Below are 20,697 nucleotides of genomic sequence, written 5' to 3'. Positions count from 1 at the left end.
TCTTTCAGCTGTGTGTTCTCATTTCACCCAAGACTTTTTGCCAGTGCAGGGGATAGAAGATTCGTTCCACAAACTTGTATTAAGAAGATATGAGAAATGTGGACATGAGAATTTACAATTAAGAAAAAGCTGTAAAAGGAAGGTGCAGAAAGGAGGTTATAATGAATTTAATCAATGCTTGTCAACTATCCAGAGCAAAATATTTCAGTGTAGTGCACATGTCAAAGTATTTAGTACATTTTCAAATTCAAACCAACGTAGGATAAGACATACTGGAGAGAAACACTTTAAAGAATGTGGCAAGTCATTTCAGAAGTTCTCAGACCTAACTCAACATCAAGGAATTCATGCTGGAGAGAAACCCTACACATGTGAAGAATGTGGCAAAGACTTTAAATGGTATTTAATCTTTAATGAATATAAGATAATTCATACTGGAGAGAAACCCTTCACATGTGAAGAATGTGGCAACATCTTTACCACATCCTCAAACTTTGCTAAACATAAAGTTCATACTGGAGAGAAATCTTACAAATATGAAGAATGTGGCAAAGCCTTTAATAGGTCCTCAACCCTTTCTAAGCATAAGAGAATTCATGCTGAAGAGAAACCCTTCACATGTGAAGAATGTGGCAAAATCATTACCTCATCCTCAAATGTTGCCAAACATAAGAAAATTCATACCGGAGAGAAACTCTACAAATGTCAGGAATGTGGCAAAGTCTTTAATAGGTCCACAACTCTTACTAAACATAACAGAATTCATACTGGAGAGAAACCCTACACATGTGAAGAATGTGGCAAAGCCTTTAGTAGGTCCTCAGTTCTGAATGAACATAAGAGAATTCATACTGGAGAGAAGCCCTACAAATGTGAACAATGTGGCAAAGCCTTTAGACAATCCGCAACCCTTAATAAACATAAGAGTATTCATACTGGAGAGAAACCCTACACATGTGAAGAATGTGGAAAAGCCTTTAGTCGGTTCACAACCCTTAATGAACATAAGAGAATTCATACTGGAGAGAGGCCCCACAAATGTGAAGAGTGTGGCAAAGCCTTTGGATGGTCCACAGACCTGAATAAACATAAGATAATTCATACTGGAGAGAAACCTTACAAATGTGAAGAGTGTGGCAAAGCCTTTGGATGGTCCACATACCTGAGTAAACATAAGAAAATTCATACTGGAGAGAAACCTTATAGATGTGAAGAGTGTGGCAAAGCATTTAGACGTTCCAGAGTCCTGAATAAATATAAGACAATTCATACTGGAGATAAAACCCCCAAATGTAAAGGATGTGGCAAAGCCTTTAAGCGGTCCTCATACCTTAATCAACATAATAAAATTTATACTGGAGAGAAACTCTAGAAATATGAAGAATGTGGCAAAGCCTTTGGATGATCCACAAACCTGAATGAACATAAGAAAATTTATACTGGAAATAAACTATACAAATGTGAAGAATGTGGCAAAGCTTTTGGATGGTCCACAACCCTGAATGAAAATAAGAATTCATACTGGAGAAAAACCCTACAAATGTAAAGAATGTGGGAAAGCCTTCAAACAGTCCGCATACCTGAATCAACATAAGAAAATTGATGCTGGAGAGCAACCCTACAAATGTGAAGAATGTGGCAAAGCTTTTAGATGGTCCACAGCCCTGAATGAACATAAGAAAATTCATATGGGAGACGAATCCTACAAATGTAAAGAATGTGGGAAAGCCTATAAACGGTCCTCAACCATAAATAAACATGAGAAAATTCATAATGGAGAGAACACCTACAAATGTAAGGAATCTGGCAGTCATTACCTCATCCTCAAATTCTGCTAAACGTAAGAGAATCCATACTGGTGAGAAACCCTATAAATGTTTAGAATGTCATAAAACCTTTAATAGCTCCAAAACCCTAATTGAACATAGGATTCATACTGGAGAGAAACCCTACACATGTGAAGAATGTTGCAAAGCCTTTAGACAGTCCGGAAACCTTTATGTACATAGGAGAATTCATACTGGAGATAAAACCATACAAGTGTAAAGGATGTGGAAAAGCCTTTAAGCTGTACTCCAGCATTCTTAAACATAAGAGAACTCGTACTGGAGGAATGTCTTACCAATATGAAGAATGTGGCAGTCTTTAAATGTTCCTCAATCTTTTCTAATCATAAGATAATTCATAATGGAGAGAAACTCCAGAAATGTGAAAAATATGAGAAAGCTTTTAACCACACCTCACTGTGTTCTAAACATAAGATAAATGATATTAGTGAGAAGCCATATGAAAAATGAAAATGTGGCAAAGACTTCAAATTCTTTTTTTTTTTTTTTTTGAGACAGAGTCTTGCTCTCTCCCCCAGTCTGGAGTGCAGTGGCACGATCTTGGCTCACTGCAAGCTCTGCCTCCTGGGTTCACTTCATTCTCCTGCCTCAGCCTCCCGAGTAGCTGGGACTACAGGTGCTCGCCACCATGCTAGGCTAATTTTTTGTATTTTCAGTAGAGACGGGGTACCACCACGTTAGCCAGGATGGTCTTGATCTCCTGACCTCGTGATCCGCCCATCTCAGCCTCCCCAAGTGCTGGGATTACAGGCGTGAGCTACCACGCCCGGCAGACTTCAAATTCTCATCACATCTTACTGTATGTAATTACTACTGAAGAAAAGTAGAAATACAAAAAATGTGGCAAAACTTTTAATCAATGCTCATATCTTTTTGCATGTGATAGCATTTATACATGAGAATAATTACGCAAATATAAAAATATAAAAGCCATTAATTTCTACTCACATCTTACCAGATATCAGAATTTATGGTTAACAAAAGCATTATAAATGTAATTTCTGTTGAAAGACCTTTTAGAAAATATAGGCCATTAAAGCGAAGAAGAGTATTCTTAAGACAGACAATACAAATATAAAGAGGGTGTAGTACCTGTACTTGTATCCTGGATCTTACTGTACACATTTTGTACTAGCGGAAGACTCAGAAGCAGTTGCTCAAACTTTGTTCAACATCAGAGAATTTATATTGGAGCGAAATACTACAAATGTAATAAATGTGGAAAAACATCTGTTCAAAAACTGCAGGTTAAGAAACACTAGAGAGTTTACATTAGAAGAGAATTTGTAGATGCAATAAATGTGGAGAAATATTTAGGCTAAAATTAAGCCTATGTAAACATCAGAGGATTTACTGGAGAAAGAACTAAGGAACTAACACCTTACAAGAAATCTGAGTATTAAGTGTAAAAAAATCCAAAGTTCAACCTGTTAGAAACTTTCTTTGTTGGCCGGGCACAGTGGCTCACGCCTGTAATCCCAGCACTTTGGGAGGCCAAGGCGGGCGGATCACGAGGTCAGATCGAGACTATCCTGGCTAACACGGTGAAACCCCATCTCTACTAAAAATACAAAAAAGTAGCTGGGCGTGGTGGCGGGCGCCTGTAGTCCCAGGTACTCGGGAGGCTGAGGCAGGAGAATGGCTTGAACCTGGGAGGCGGAGCTTGCAGTGAGCCGAGATCGCGCCACTGCACTCCAGCCTGGGCAACAGAGCAAGACTCCACCTCAAAAAAAAAAAAAAAAAAAGGTTCTGTGTATATAAGTTGAAAAGAAGTAGATTTTTGAAGAGATTTCGTTCAAAGTATATTTTTTTACTTGAAAAAAAGTATAGATTTTTTGAAAAGCAAATAATTCAAATCCAAAATTATAGTATTTCAGTTTTCTCATTTATGTGAAAGCATGTGATGAATTATTGCTGCACCAGAGATATGAGAAATTCCATTAGGTGGGCAGTATTCATGAACTTTTACATGAAAGAGAAAAAACAGAAATGAAAGACGCCTGAGGAAAATCTAAGCAGAGAGGCTTTTTGTGGTTGACTTAGAGTGATGCATGAAGTAGGTGTTCAGAGTAACATTTTGCATTATTGTGAGAAACAATCTTAATTTTAGTAGTAAATTGTTTTACCAATTGTACATTTATTTAATAATAAAATGCTGTAAATTTTAAAATTGTCTTTTAAGATCATGTGTGAACTTAATTTTTTTTTTTTTGAGACAGAGTCTCAATCTATTGCCCAGCCTGGAGTGCAGTGGCACAATCTTGGCTCACTGCAACCTCCGCCTCCCAGGTTCAAGTGATTCTCTTGCCTCAGCCTCCTGAGTAGCTGGGATTACAGACGCACACCACCAGGCCTGGCCACATGTTGTATTTTTAGTAGAGACAGGGTTTCAGCATATTGACCAGGCTGGTCTTGAGCTCCTGACCTGGTGATCTACCCGCCTCAGTTTCTCAAAGTGCTGGGATTCCATGCGTGAGCCATCGTGCCTGGCCTTAATTTTTTAAATAAAATTATTAATGTGTAGAAATTATTGTGCCTTGAATGATGTGTTATGCCACCAACTTTCACCTATTCCACCTTACTCAAGGGTGTAGGTAAGAGATGCTAACAATGTACTATCTGATAACATAGCTGAATGACATTTCTAGTCTATTTTTCCAATGGCTTTAAACAGCAAGTAAACTGAATATTGTTCCCATGTTGCATTTTTATTCTTATTTAAAATTTTTAAAAGTTTTTGTGGGTACATAAGTGTATGTATATATTTATGGTATATATGGGTTATTTTGATACAGGCATACAATATATAAATGACAGAGTAAATGAGTTATTCATTGTCTTAAGCATTTATCTTTTTTTTTTCTTTTGCTTTTTTTTGGGACAGAGTTTCGCTCTTGTTGCCCAGGCCAGAGTGCAATGGTGCGATCTTGGCTCACTGCAACCTCCACCTCCCAGGTTCAAGCAATTCTCCTAAATCAGCCTCCTGAGTAGCTGGGATCACAGGCATGTGCCACCATGCCTGGCTTTTTTTTTTTTTCCCCCCGAGACGGAGTCTCGCTGTCACCCAGGCTGGAGTGCAGTGGCGTGATCTCAGCTCACTGCAGACTCCGCCCCCCAGGGTTCACACCATTCTCCTGCCTCAGCATCCCAAGTAGCTGGGACTACAGGCACCTGCCACCTCGCCCGGCTAATTTTTTGTATTTTTAGTAGAGATGGGGTTTCACCGTGTTAGCCAGGATGGTCTCGATCTCCTGACCTCGTGATCCGCCCGCCTCAGCCTCCCAAAGTGCTGGGATTACAGGCGTGAGCCACTGCGCCTGGCAACCTGGCTAATTTTGTATTTTTAGTAGAGTTGGGGTTTCTCCAGCATTTATCTTTTATATTACCCACAATCTAATTATACACTTCAATTATTTTTAAATGTACAATTTTTTCTACTACAGGTCATTTTATGATTGTAATAAGTATATCAGAGTATAATTATAATTCATACATTCCTGAGTCCTGAATGGTTTTCAAAAATGTTTCATATTTATCTTTGGACATGCATCATGTTCTCCTGTAAACATACAGACTTAGTTTTAATTTACATGGAGTTAAATATATAAATGTTGTGCTCTAAAGATAAACCTTGGGTGTAAGAAAATTATGAAGCAAGCAATTGTGTTTGCATGAGAGTTTGTACCTGTTTTCCGAAGAAAATAGCAATATTGGAACAAAGAAGTTTCTATTAATACTGTGGATAATTTACTGGAAATCTAGAAACCTAAAACATTTTGAATTAAAATCTATGTTTTCTTATTTTTATGTAATTACTGTAAAATCTAATGGATCATTTTTGAGAATTTCCCTGTAAAAAGTCTCTGTTTTAATGTGGTGCTCATGCTAGAGGTATAATTTTCTTGTTTCTCATTCTTTTTTTTTAACTCCATAAAGTATGTGAGCTGGTCAGAAATTACAAGAATTTTTAATAAAAGTTAGTGCACAGAAAATACTTTTTAGATGTAATTGCACAATGTGTATAGTTATATTTTATTGGAACATTAATTTTCCTTATATTTCTTTTTTTGTTTCTTGAGACAGAGTCTCACTCTGTCACCAGGCTGAAGTGCAATGGCATGATCTTGGCTCAGTGCAACCTCCGCCTCTTGGGTTGAAGCGATTCTCCTGCTCCAGCCTCCCAAGTAGGTGGGACTACAGGTGCACACCACCATACCTAGCTAATTTTTGTAGTTTTAGTAGAGACAGGGTTTCACCATTTTTGCCAGGATGGTCTTGATCTCTTGACCTGGTGATCCACCTACCTCGGCCTCCAAAAGTGCTGGGATTACAGGCATCCGCCACTGCACCTGGCCTCTGTTTTTATTTTCTAATTGTCTTTAGTTTTCTGATGTCTTCATGTGTTTATCCCCAGCTATGTATGCTTCACTGCTCTTCTTTGTGTTATGGCTACAGTTTCCTCACTGTTCTCTTCATGCCATGTAATTTCACTTGGACTTTCTAGGCTCTGATGAGAAGTTTGGAATTTTTAATGTAGCATATTGTTTTTAACTGGCGTGTTTGAGATTATAGCTTATCAATGCAACATTCAGATCATGTAATTGAGGTAAGACTAATTCACTGTCCACATGTAAGAGGATTAAGTGAGCACTGTTTTTCTCTTTGTAAAAGAAAAATTGTATGAGAATCTAACACAAAGTGTGTTAAATGTAACATACCTTAATGTATATTAAAGCATAAATATAAGTTGGTTGCAGATTGTAAGCACCATATGAAGAAACACATCAGAAGTTTGAAATCTCTTAAAATATATCTTTGAAATAAAATTTTTAAGACTTAATGGTAGATGAAGAATTTTACATATAATTTTCTATGACATAGCAAAACTTATTTTTTATGCAGAATCTTCTATTTTTGACTAAATGTTAAGTGTTGCAAAAACAATAGAATGAGCTGTGTAGATTCAAAATCTGCAGTGATCTTTTTTTGTTGAGATTCGTATTGCAATCTTGAGTTTGAGATTTGTTTTGGTGGATGCAGTTCATGGGGTACAGTTTTTATTTTTAGTCATCTAACTTTATCCAAGTTCTTGGTCACCTTCTCTAGAAAAAATTAGGCGATTATGGCAGCTATTGAATTCAAGCATTCATTAATTCCATTAATGTAATTCAGCATATATAAGGTCCTCAGCTATTGTTTTCTTGAGAGAAACAATTCAGCCCAAAGACAATTAGTGAAGCAAGCAGAGAGTTCATTAAAGGAAAATAAAGAACACACCAAAGGAGGAGTGGATTGGCTCAGCTGGAAACAGCCCTGAGATTTACATGTTGCAGTTTTTATTATTATAGACTTAAAAAAAATTCCCACCTCTGTCTTAAGTGTCTACCTTTGTCTTTGTGGAGTTTCCTGCTTCCTGGTAAATCTCTTCTTTTATCCTCACTGAGTTTCTTCCCAGGTCTATGAGATGCTTCCTTACTGTCGGCTGATGTACATGTGTGAGTTCCAGTGATCAATGAGTTTTGATGGCAGAATAGCTTATTAACACTACCCTAGGAAAGTCATATAGCAGTCAAATCTGTACTTACTACGCCTGCATATCTCTTAGGAAGTTTCCTTTTGCCCTTTCCCCCTTTTTGTCAGCATATAGCTAGCTACATTCTGACAGTTTAATCACAGTATGAGCAATTATTGGGTGTCTTAAGGGGTGTTTCTGGGTATTCTTTCTTCATGGGTATTTCCTGTCCACTCTGCTCAAATTTAGCATACATATCTTGGGTTGTCTTTGGAGCACGAGATTTTTCTCCCCCAGGGGCTTTTTCCTGCTCATGTCTAACTGCCTTCTCTAACGTTCCCTCCTTCAATAGATTGAGACTCCAAAAATCTTTGAGTCTGGGGCACTGTGGGTCTTCTGTAACTACTTCCTGGTAATATGAGATAAAGAATTCATCAGTATCTCATTCTCTTGCTTTTTGTCAGAAAAAGATTCCATCCATGTTCTCCCAGAAGGTTGAACTTGCATTGTCCAGAGGAAATGTGTAGGGACATGGCTGTCCAGATGGGGGGAAAATAGGTCGATATTCCTGTTGCAGGACCATTTGAAGTCTGAGAGTTTCTAGGTGAGAGGAAACGAACCTGGTTACTAGATTTAGTGAGCAAGGCTCACAAAAGAGAGAAAGGAAGACAAAGGCTAGGGATCCCCAAAAAGTGGGATGTCATGAGAATTGGAACCAAGTGGCACCCCAAGAGAACTAGCTTTCAGTGGCATGTTTCTGATGGTGACAGGCCTGGTTTGTAAAACCTCTAACATGGTCCTGGACTTTCCCTAATCTGTTAACCCAGAAACAGCATTTTTCTCCTAGCATAAGGCAGATTCTTTCCTGAGCTGCAGCAAGACCTCTACAATTTCAAACTACAGCCACGAGATAATCAACTTGTTGCTGTCACTCTGTAAGAGTCTGAGCAGTAGTTTTTATTTTGTGAGTCAGTTCCAGAGACAGGTTTTGGTAAGTTGAGGAGGCAATAATTATGCCAGCTATTCCTGTAGTGGCACCTGAGATGCCAAACTCAGGAGAAAAAAAAAAAAAAAGATAAACTGCTTAGTCGATCTGGTGTGAGGTAGTAAAGGGTAACAGCAAGGAAGCATCAACCGGGACAATGGAAATTTTAGGGGTGAAGGAAGCCAGAGTGCTTGTGCTCGTCAAGTTTCCAGAGAGGCAGAGATAAGCCTGCATTTCACACAGGAAGTAAAGTTCTGTAGTCGATAAAAATGGATGCAGAAGGTGAGGTCAGTTCCAAACATTGACCAGGGTCCTTGTTGGCTACCCGATATGTGAGATCCTGCCACTAAAGTTGCTGCTGCCAGGGGAGCCAGACATGGGTCCTATTTTTTCTTTTTTTTTAAACATAGGCATGTTTCTAGTAGTGTCAAAGAAAAGGATTTTCTGAAAGAAATTAAAGACTTGAAACCTTTTGCATAATTTACACTCGCTTGGTCAACACCATGGGTTGGGTTGACTCCAAGAAGGGTGACTGACGCAGAACTCAGAGGCATCATTTTGGATGAATGGTCCAGGTGTTAAAACATTTGGAGGGAGAATAGAAAATCTCATTTGATGTTGAGAATATTTAGTGAAACAAAATTTTGAGAAATATCAATAATGGTGTTCGTTGTGTTGCATTGTGCTGGGTCTAAAGCACCCACAATGGATCTGGAATTTACAGTAGCACAGATGCATAGGAGTGCCTGGCCAATGAGGGTAGCAGGGGAGAACAAGGGGCTTGAATCAATGGGGGTGGGTTTAAGAAAATCTTTAAAAGCTGCTTTAGGTTGTATTAAAAATATTATGTTAGCAGAGGGAAGGTTTTTGTATAGAGAGGTCCTGATGATAGGTGAAGCTAAGTTGGGCTTGAGAAGTTGCCCATTCTTGTATTGTGGCCAGTAGGCCAGTCCCACCCTGAATGAAGAGGAATTCATGACTAGCTAACAGGTTGAGGCATAGGAAGAACTGGTAGAGTTTAGTAGTTGTGGAGTTGCCTGCAGAGTGCAACAACAACAACAAAAGAGTATGAGTAATGACCAGAGAACATTAGGCTGCATGGTTCAGAATAGGGCCAAATTGAGATGCTTGTTAAGAGCAACTGTTAATGCAATGACTATTAGAGAGATCACTACTCAGATTATGGCTTTGATGTTTAAATGTAGGAGGGACATAGGAAACTTCCCTGGAGAGGGTGTTGGTTTACAGTAACAAAGGTGTATTAGTAAGTTTGCAAAGAGTATTATGACTTGCAATATAAACACCAAAGTATTACTAACATTGCTGATGGACTAAAGCAGTCAAAAGTAAAATAACTAAATTAGGTTAAAAAATTAGTATTAGATGGCTGGGCACGGTGGCTCATGCCTGTAATTCCAGCAGTTTGGGAGTCTGAGGTGGGCAGATCATGAGGTCAGGAGATCGAGACCGTCCTTGCTAACACAGTGAAACCTGTCTCTACTAAAGATATAAAAAATTAGCTGGGTGTGGTGGCAGGTGCCTGTAGTCCCAGCTACTCAGGAGGCTGAGGCAGGAGAGTGATGTGAACCCGGGAGGCGGAGCTTGCAGTGAGCTGAGATAGCGCCACTGTACTCCAAGCTGGGCGACAGAGCGAGACTCCGTCTCAAAAAAAAAACAAAAAAACAAAAAAACAAAACTCTTAATGGAACTCCTGGTGGTGGTGCACAAGTTAGGGTGAAAGTAAGAATCAACAGTACCACTGCAAATAAGATTGCCATTATTGGGATCACTCTACTTTGAGGTAAAAGGAGGGAGAGCATTACTTGCCATTATTGGGATCACACTACTTTGAGGTAAAAGGAGGGAGAGCATTACTTATCTTCTCATTTGGAGAGAAATTTGTAAGTCCTCCTGTGGGTCACAGGAGTAGGTAAGTGTTGGTTCAATCTTTGGTTCCTTAATGTGTTTCCAGTTGTATTCAAAAGTAATGTGTCCAGCTAGAGATGCCAGGAAACTTGATAGCTATTGGGGGTGGAAATTATGATAGTAACATTGTTCTTTTGTGACGGGGTTAGTTGAGATCTGAGAGATCCATCTCTCCAGACTTTAATGATGACTTGTTTTCCTGCCTGGTTATATGGGTTGTTAGGGGGGTTAGACTCAGAATTGTCTGTCCAAACTCCTGGATGGCCTCTTGAAATTGAGTCAGGGATTTTATGTACTGGGTTAATTTGGTAACCTCTGGGTATAATATTAGGTTTGCATGTAGAAAGGGTCTCCAGTATAGGACTTCAAAGAAACTAAGCCATAGACGTAATTTAAGGGCTGTTCTGATCTGAAGAAGTGCCATGGGTAGAAGTTTTAGCCATGGTAAAGAGGCTTCCTGGCATCATTTGCTCAAGGTCCTTTTAATAGCTTGATTAGTCCTTTCTACCTTCCTGGAAGATTGTGGCTTTCAGGAGGAGTGTGAAAAGTATTTTATCCCCAGGGCTTTTGCCACTGTTTGGGTAGTTTGTGAAATAAAATATAGGCCATTGTTACTTTGTGAAGACTGTGGAGGCTCAAAGAGATAATTTCTTCCAGAATGATCTTGACAACTACCTGAATCTTTTCTATTCTAGTATGAGAGGCTTCAACCCAGGCAGTAAAGGCATCTCCAAGGATCAGGAGATATTTCTAGCCTCGATAGGCTGGCAATTAATTAAAGTCTACCTACCATTCTTCCCACTGGGTAGGTTTCTTGTTGCTGAACTGGCTGAATTAAGGGGAGTGGCATAGGACCTGGAGGATTATTATAGACCCAGATGGACAGGCTTTACAAACTTGTCAAAAAGAGGAGTTTTTTGTTTTTTTTTTGGTTATAGCTGATGGAGATGGCCTCTCCTAAAGAAACAAGAATTATGGAGTGCCCTTATTGCTTTCTGCTGGAGAACCTGGGGGAAATAAAGAACCTCTCCCAATTTATACAATCTTTCAGGTCCTAGAGTATATTCACATTTGATACCCCATTGCAGGGTGGGCAGGTTGTTAGGCAAAGTTGGGATAAGGGCCATAAGGAGTTCCCCGGAAAGGGTGGTGGCCGTTGCTGCTTGGCCAACCCTCCTGTTTCTCTAGGTAATCTCATCTGGGCATTTCTGGTAGCCCCAGCAATGAACTGCAGCTTTCTGTGGTAGGTGGATAGCCTAGGGTAGGGTAAAATATCTGTGACCCATATTTAATAGGGGTATCCTTTGCTGTCAACAATCCTTTCTTTCCAAATGGTGGCATAATTGTGGAATACTAAAATGGCATATTTGGAATCTGTATAAAAAGTACCTAACTCCTTGGTTCTTTTCTAGTTCTAGGGCTCTGGTCAGGGCTATGCACTCTGCTGAGCTGAGGTTCCCAGAGATAATTTAAAGTTTTATAAACAAATAGTTTAAAAGTAAGATAATTGCTAGTATTAGGCAAAACTGAGAAAAAGGCACAAAGGATACTAATATAGAGTGAAATAATTAACTCAAAATTTGTATCAAGAAAGTAATAAAATCATAGTGTACTGCTTGCCTTTGTAGTAAATATTTGATTAATTACAGCATTTGCTGACTACAGGTTTACATAAAAATCATGCTATAAATATTCTGAAGTGCTGGAGGGGTGGCAAGGACAGTTGAAAGAAAGGTTGTTCCCAAGTACATGTCAGTAGCAAAGAGCAATTTCTAGAGTTTATATAGTTTCGTTAAATAGAGGAAGTATTTCTCCTTTATGTATCATAATTTATACATTTGTGTAGGGACCAGCCCCACAGGGTCGGTGGGTCTCTCCCCATGTGTGGAGATGAGAGAGTGTAGAAATAAAGACACAAGACAAAGAGATAAAAGAAAAGGCAGCTGGGCCTGGGGGACCCCTACCACCAAGTCATGGAGACCTGTAGTGGCCCCGAATGTCTGGCTGTGCTGTTGTTTATTGGATACAAAGCAAAAGGGGCAGGGTAAAGAGTGTGAGTCATCTCTAATGATAGGTAAGGTCACATGGGTCACGTGTCCACTGGACAGGGGACCCTTCCCTGCCTGGCAGCCGAGGCAGAGAGAGAGGGAGAGAGAGCCAGCTTACGCCATTATTTCTGCATATCAGAGACTTTTAGTACTTTCACTAATTTTGCTACTGCTATCTAGAAGGCAGAGCCAGGTGTACAGGATGGAACATGAAGGCGGACTAGGAGCATGACCACTGAAGCACAGCATCACAGGGAGACGGTTAGGCCTCTGGATAACTGCAGGTGGGTCTGACTAATGTCAGGCCCTCCACAAGAGGTGGAGGAGTAGAGTCTTCTCTAAACTCCCCTAGGGAAAGGGAGATTCCCCTTCCCGGTCTGCTAAGTAGCGGGTGTTTTTTCTTGACACGCTACCGCTAGACCACAGTCCGCCTGGAAACGGGCGTCTTCCCAGACGCTGGCATTACCGCTAGACCAAGGAGCCCTCTGGTGGCCTTTTCTGGGCATAACGGAAGGCTCGCACTCTTGTCTTCTGGTCACTCCTCACTATGTCCCCTCAGCTCCTATCTCTGTATGGCCTGGTTTTTCCTAGGTTATGATTGTAGAGCGAGGATTATTATAATATTGGAATAAAGAATAAGTACTGCTGATTAATTATATTCATATATAATCATATCTAAGATCTATGCCTGGCATAACTATTCTTGTTTTACATTTTATTATACTGGAACAGCTCGTGTCCTCGGTCTCTTGCCTCTGCACCTGGGTGGCTTGCCGCCCACACATTTGCACACACATATAACAAAAAATGTATCAGTTGATTTAATTTTGTTAAATATTTACTAAGAATGGGTGTTGAAGATAATCATTTATTTTCTGTTTGAAGAGGGTGTTTAATAAAGAGTGTTTTCTCTGGAGTCAAAGTTCCCTGTGTTTTAAAACTGGCTCCACTGTTGTGAGCAAGTAATTTTTCTCTGTGGCTCTATTTCTCTTTAAAATAAGGATAATAATAATGCCTATGCTATGGAATTACTGTGAAAATTAAATTTATTAACACAGTGTTATGGGTAGTGTTTATACAAATTAACTATTAATAAAATGTGTAGGCCGGGCGTGGTGGCTCATGCCTGTAGTCCTAACAGTTTGAGAGACTAAGGTGGGCAGATCATGAGGTCAGGAGTTCGAGACCAGCCTAGCCAATATGGTGAAACCCTGTCTCTTCTAAAAATACAAAAATTAGCCGGGCGTGGTAGCTCGTGCCTGTAGTCCCAGCTACTCAGGAGGCTGAGGCAGGAGAATTGCTTGAACCCGGGAGGCAGAGGTTGTAGTGAGCCAAGATTGCACCATTGCACTCCAGACTGGGTGACAGCGAGATTCCATCTCAAAAAAATAAAATGTGTAAAAGCTGGATTTCATTAATACATGCTTTAACACAGAAGTATCTTTTCATTACATGATTTGTTCAATAAATTGATGCATATTTCAATTCATTTTTTCAAAATATGGTATACACAAGGAAATACAATTCAGGATTAAAAGTAAGGAAATCTTGTCACTTAAAACAATATGAACAAATTTGGAGGACAGTATGCTAAATGAAAATAAACCAGACAACAGAATGCTGCTTACCAGATACTTGGTTATTTAGAAAAAAAAGCATTTGGAGGGATGTCTGTAAAATAATACATAATTACAGATGTCCAGGTGGAATAAGTTCAGGAAATCGATTTTACAGCATGGTGACTATAATAATGAATTGTATTTTTGAAAAATGCTAAGACAGTCAATGTTATGTGCTCTCATCACAAAAATAATTACTGTGTGAATTACCTAGAAGTAAGCCTTTGACAGCATATATATACTTCAAAACACCATGTTCTACAAGATAAATACATACTTTATCTGTCAATTAAAAATGCATTTTAAAAGCCATCACAGAAGAATAACGTTTCAAATGCTGGTCTGTCTTTGAGTATTATCAAAAATAGTTTTTGTGCTGTTTTTGTAATATAATAACCACAGAAACTCTAATATTTGTCAGCATGTTTGAGACCCAGAACACTATATAAGACAAGATGATGTACTCTAGGGCTTTTGCTTTAAGTTTGAAGCACCTGGAATTTCTAATGCTGATGGTAATTATAGGGAAGACATTAAAAGGGTAACTTGCTAAAGGTCCCATAATTGTCCATTCTGTGACCAAAGTAAGTAAATTTGCATTAAAAATCACTGAGAAAATGTTAAATTTAACAGCTGCCATACTCTCCAAAATTTTTCCAGAGAAGGTTACCAAGGACTTGGTTAAAGTTAATTAGATGACTAAGAATGAAAACTGTAGACCATGAACTGCATCCACTAAAATAAAAAAGAGAAATTCCTCAGGATTGCAGTATCAATCTGGACAAAAAAGATCATTCCAAATTTTGAATCTACAGAGACCATTCTATTATTTTCCAACACTTAAGATTCACATTCAAAAATAGAAAATTCTGCATGAAAAAATAAGTTTTGCTATGTCATAGAATATTAAATGTAAAATTCTTCTCTACCATTAAGTCTCCTAAAAAATTTACCTCTAAGATACATTTTCTCTGAAGAAATTTCAAAATTCTGATATTTTCTTCATATGGTGCTGACAATATGCAACCCACTCATATTAATGCTTTACCTAGTCTTAGTGTTATGCTTAAGACAGTTTGTGTTAGAATCTCAAAAATTTTCTTTCATAAGCAGAAAAACAATGCTGACTTCTCTTACCTGTGAACACTAAAAGACTTCTCAAGCAATCTAAATGCTGCATTGAGAAGCTATAAATAACCTCAAACAGTCCCAATTAGGAACAATTTACCATATTAAAAAAAGTCGAACCTATCAGAACCTGGAAAGTCCATGTGAAATTACATGGCATGAAGAGAACAGTGAGAAAACCGTAGCCATAACACAAGGAGAAGAGCTGTGAGGCATACATAGCTGCGGATAAACATAAAACAAATCCTCTTTAAGGAGCGCCTCTGCCCAGCCACTGCACCTTTTGGGAAGTGAGGAGCGCCTCTGCCCAGCCACTGCCCTGTCTAGGAAGTGAGGGGCACCTCTGCCCAACTTTCTGGGAAGTGAGAAGCACCTCTGCCCAGCTGCCCCACTGTCTGGGAAGTGAGCAGCGCCTCTCCCTGGCCCCCCGCACTGTCTGGGAATGAGAAGCGCCTTTGCCCGGCCACTGCACCGCCTGGGACGTGAGGAGCGCCTCTGCCCGGCTGCCACACCTTCTTGGACACGAGGCGTGCCTCTGCCTGGCGGCCGCACTAAGAAATGAGGAGTGCCTCTGCTCGGCGGCCCTACCATCTGGGAGTAAGGAGCGCCTCTTCCTGGCTGCCCCACCATCTGGGAAGTGAGGAGCATCTCTGTCCAGCTGCTGCACCATCTGGGAAGTGAGGAGAGCCTTTGCCCAGATGCTGTGCAACCCTCCAAGTGTGAAGTGGCAGCCTTGTGTGTGATCTTTATGTCCTCCCTAAGTTTGCATTTTTGACATTAAAGTTTACTTTTAAATTAAAAAAAAAAAACCCCTTTAAATTCAGAATGAGTCAGTTTTGCAGCCTGGGAACAGATGTCCTCTCCACATGCACAATTAATGCCATTTCTTCACTATAGACATTTTCAGTCTCTTACTTGCAGCTACAAACTGACTCCAGAAAGAATATTTATGGCTAATTATGGAGCATCTATTACACACAGCACTTTCTTATGTTTGTTCACTACAATTTTATATCAAAACATCTCCATGACTTAAAAGATTTCCCAGTACTTACCTGAACAAATTGGCACACAATACATAAACTCATTTATGTCAAGTAAAAAGTGAAAGGAACAACTAAAGAAAACGGTTCATATAGAGTTCTCCAGTTAAAGCCACAAAATGAAATTTTCTAACTAGATAAAATATAACAATACACAAATTGTGAACTTGCATCTAAAAATTTTCTGTGTACTACTAAATTTTATAAAAATCATTCTTATAGTTTCTCACCAGCTCATATCGTAAATACTTAATAAAGTAAAAACAAAAGAAATAAGAAACAAGTAAATTATAGCTGTAATATGAGTAACAGACAAATGAAAACTGAATTTACATGGGGAGAGTCTCAACAATTAGATTTTACAGTAATTAAACCCAAAGAAATATAGATTTGATTTCACAATGTTTTAGGTTTCTAGATTTCTAGTAAATTATCCACCTTATAAAAGAATCTTCTTTGTTCCAATATTGATCTTTAGAAAATAGGTACAAACTCTCACACAAACACTATTGCTTGCTCTGTAATTTTCTTACACCTAAAGGTTTATTTTTAGAGCAATACATTTATATATTTAACTTCATGTAAATAAAAATGAAAAGTCCGTATGTGTTTGCAGGACAAGACACTACATGTTCAAAGACAAATATGAAACATTTTTTAAAGCATTCAGGACTCAGAAACATATGAATTATACTTTGATATATTACAATCACAAAACGATCTGTAGTAAAAAAATAATTGTACATTGAAAAATAAAGTGTATAACTGGACTTGTGTAATACAAAGAATAAATACTTAAGGTGATGAATAACTCATTTATTCTGATGGATTTTTTTTTTTTTTGGAGACGAAGTCTCACTCTGTCGCCTAGGCTGGGGTGCAGTGCAGTGGCGCTATCTAGGCTCACTGCAAGCTCTGCCTCCTGGGTTCACGCCATTCTCCTGCCTCAGCCTCCTGAGTAGCTGGGACTACAGGCACTCACCACCATGCCCAGTTACTTTTTTGTATTTTTAGTAGAGATGGGGTTTTACCATGTTAGCCAGGATGGTCTTGACCTCCTGAACTTGTGATCCGCCTGCCTTGGCCTCCCAAAGTGCTGGGATTACAGGCATGAGCCACTGCGCCTGGCCTACTCTGATGGATTATTACATGGTGTATGCCTGTATTCAAATAACTAATATATGCCAGAAATATATACATATACTATGTGCCTACAAAAATTTTAAGAAATAAAGAAAAGAACATGGAACAATATTCTTCACTTTATTTGCTGTTTAAAGCCAAAGGAAACATTACTAGAAATGTCATTCAACTATGTTATCAACTATGTTTCTCACCTGTCTGAATTCTCTGGTGTACAGTAAGGGTTGAGGACCAAGTAAAATCTTTGCCACATTCTTCACATGTGTAGGGTTTCTCTCCAATATGAATATTCATATGTTCATTCAGGCTTCTGGACCATCTAAAGGCTTTGCCACATTCTTTACATTTGTAGGGTTTCTCTCCAGTATGAATTTTCTTTTATGTTCATTCAGTGCAGAGGACTGTCTAAAGGCTTTGCCACATTCTTCACATTTGTAGGGTTTTTGCCCAGAATGAATTCTCTTATGTTTAGTAAGGTGTGAAGATCTATAAAAGGCGTTGCCACATTCTTCACATTTGTAGGATTTCTCTCCAGTATGAATATTCTTATGTTCAGTAAGGTGTGAGGACCTATAAAAGGCTTTGCCACATTCTTCACATGTGTAGGGTTTCTCACCAGTATGAATTGTTTATTAAGGGATGAGGATTGAGTAAAGGCTTTGCTGCATTCTTCACATTTGTAAAGTTTTTGTTCAGAATGAATGCTCCTGTGTATAATAAGGCTTGAGGATTGGTTAAAAGCTTGCCACATTCTTCACACGTGTAGGGTTTCTCTCCAGTATGCATATTCTTATGTTCATTCAGGCTTCTGGACTGTCTAAAAGCTTTGCCACATTCTTCACATTTGTAGGGTTTCTTTCCAGTATGAATTTTCTTACGTTCATTCAGAACTGTGGATTGTCTCAAGGCTTTGCCACATTCTTCACATGTGTAGGGTTTCTCTCCAGTATGAATTCTCTTATGTTTGTCAAAGCTTGAGGATGAGGTAAAGATTTTGACACATTCTTCACGTGAGGGGTTTCTCTCCAGCATGAATTTTCTTATATTTAGTAATGCTTGTGGACCTATTAAAGGCTTTGCCACATTCTTCACATTTATTTGTAGGGTATCTCTCCAGCATGTATTCCCTTATGTTAAGTTAGTTGGAGGAACTTGCGAAATGATCTGCCACATTTTTTACGTTTAAATGATTTCTCTCCAGTACGTCTTACATTGTTTGAATTTGAAAATTTATGAAAAACTTTGACAGATGTATTACACTGAATTATTTTGCTCTGGGTAGTTGATAAGCATTGGTAAAGTCCATTATAACCTCCTTTCTGCACCTTACACTTATTCACACTTTTAGAGCCTTTCCTTAATTGTAAATTCTTCTGTCCACATTTCTCATATCTTCTCAGTATAAGTTTGTGGAATGAATCTTCTATGCCCTGCACTGGCCAAAGATCTTGGGTAAAATGAGAACACACACCTGAAAGAAATAAAAATAACAAATTATCCCACTTACTAGATTCATATGAATACACTTTACATATGAATATACTTACTTTACAAATCTAATATATATACTTATACAAAGTACATTAGTAAGATGGCACAACAAAATACCACAGGCCATAACTCCTTCACAGACATATACATGTAACAAACATATACTCATCAACATGCTTTTGTGCAAAATCTCAAAATGAGTTAATTGTATGTAATGCCTCAGGTAAGAACAATGCCAAGAGCCACATAGAATGCAAAGGAAAATTTGTTACATTTACACAGCCCTTCCTCCTCCCCAGTATAGCATTGTGTCTTTAGAAGTAAACTGCCAATTCCTGGCTTCTTTCTTTAAAAATAAGAAAAATACTAACGCACACATCATTACTTCTGGCTTTTGGTGGTCTTTACAAAAACTGGTTTCTGTCTCCAATAATACAGAGTGCTGAAAGAAACAGCGGTATATTTTGAAAGGACAGCTTGGGTTTGCTGAGACAAAATGTAAATGTTTCAGGAGCAGACTGCAGTGTTAAATACAGAAAGTAGGTGGGGCAAGTGATTAGAGACTGTTAAGAAGAAACATGAACAAACCCTTTTAACTGAGAAACATGAAATTCCAGACAAGACACATCCTTAAAACATGTATGGGAGGCTCCCATAATCTCTATCAAAGACAATCGGTTTCAGACTATGTCAGGACAAAGCAACATTGTAAAGATTGTGACAAATGGCTTTTTGTTAATCTTCAAATAACAAGCAAATATTACAATGCATACAAAATATTAGGGCAACATGGCCAAATTAAAAAATTTAAAGATTTTCAGAAAACAACCATAAAAAATGAAGATGTACAAATTTTTAAAATTTAACCTGAGTAATTCTCAATGAGCTAAATGGAAATACATACAACTAAATAAAATCAGAAAAATGAGAATCAATGAAAACATTAAAAACAAAAAAAAGACATCATGGAGGTGAAAAATACAAAAATAATGACAAATTTTCAGAAGCAAAAGAAGGATATAAAAAATGAAGCTCAACAGACTTCAACTAGGGTACACACAGATTTATAGCAAGGCACATATATAAGCAAAGTTTCAAAAGTCAAAGACAGGAAGAGAATCTTAGGAGCTGCAAGATAAAAGTGATGTGTCATAAGTGTGGTCTTAAGAGATAACCAGTGAATCTGTTGATAAATTTTTTTCAGACCAGAAGGAACTGTGATAAAAAGTGCTGAAAGAAAAATAGCTTCTAATTGGGAATAATATAACCAGCAAAACTGTCTTAAAAATGAAAAAAAGGTAAAGACTTTTCAAGATAACCAAATGCTCAAAAAGCACATCTGCCTTACAAAAAAATTCTGAAGAAAGTATCTGCCACTGAAAATAACAATGCAAGAAAACAAAACATGATCATATGAAAATACGTAACTTTCTGAAAAAGATATGCACATACACAAATATAAGGTTCTGTACCATTATAATATTGCAGAAAACATTTTAATCTCTAAAGTTTTAAAGATAAAAGCATAAAAATAATCAAACTTAATCATAATCTGTTAATATGCAACATAAAATATGATTAATCACACCAATAACAAAGTTGAGGGCAAATGTATGAGGAAGAATTTTCAAATGCAACTGAAGTTCTTAGCATTTTAAGATATATTAACTTTATGAAATTTTATGTAATCCCCAAGATACCACAAAGTATCTATAGATACACAGAAGTATAAGAAATCCTATCAATGTAAAAATAAAAAAGACACAGAGGAAGACAGAGAAAGGAAATAAGGGACAAAGGTATAATCATCAAGTAAAACAATTAAACAATGACTGTCTTTCTAATTAAGCAAATTATTTAAGTATTTGTGAAGTAAACTTTCGATTCAAAATAGATGCCACCAAATAAAGGGATTTAAAAAATTAAAAAACAAGATCCAACTTGCTTTTCAACAA

The 20,697-nt window shown here is 38.1% G+C and overlaps 1 protein-coding gene and 1 pseudogene across 1 annotated transcript in view; one reads left to right on the top strand and one right to left on the bottom strand.

Moving 5' to 3' along the window:
• The window catches only part of ZNF732 (zinc finger protein 732), a 49,397-nt gene extending 33,523 nt beyond the window's left edge, over positions 1-15,874 (top strand). Inside the window, 4 exon segments of the mRNA XM_063603619.1 lie at positions 9-1,326; positions 1,411-1,515; positions 1,517-1,758; positions 1,841-15,874. Coding sequence (XP_063459689.1) covers positions 9-1,326; positions 1,411-1,515; positions 1,517-1,758; positions 1,841-2,046 — 1,871 coding nt within the window. The 3' untranslated portion in view covers positions 2,047-15,874.
• The window catches only part of LOC106633820 (putative zinc finger protein 876), a 126,504-nt pseudogene continuing 119,746 nt past the window's right edge, over positions 13,940-20,697 (bottom strand).

This window comes from Pan paniscus, chromosome 3 (assembly GCF_029289425.2).
Source record: "Pan paniscus chromosome 3, NHGRI_mPanPan1-v2.0_pri, whole genome shotgun sequence".
Classification (NCBI taxonomy): Eukaryota; Metazoa; Chordata; class Mammalia; order Primates; family Hominidae; genus Pan; species Pan paniscus.
This window is presented reverse-complemented; position numbering and strand designations above follow the sequence as displayed.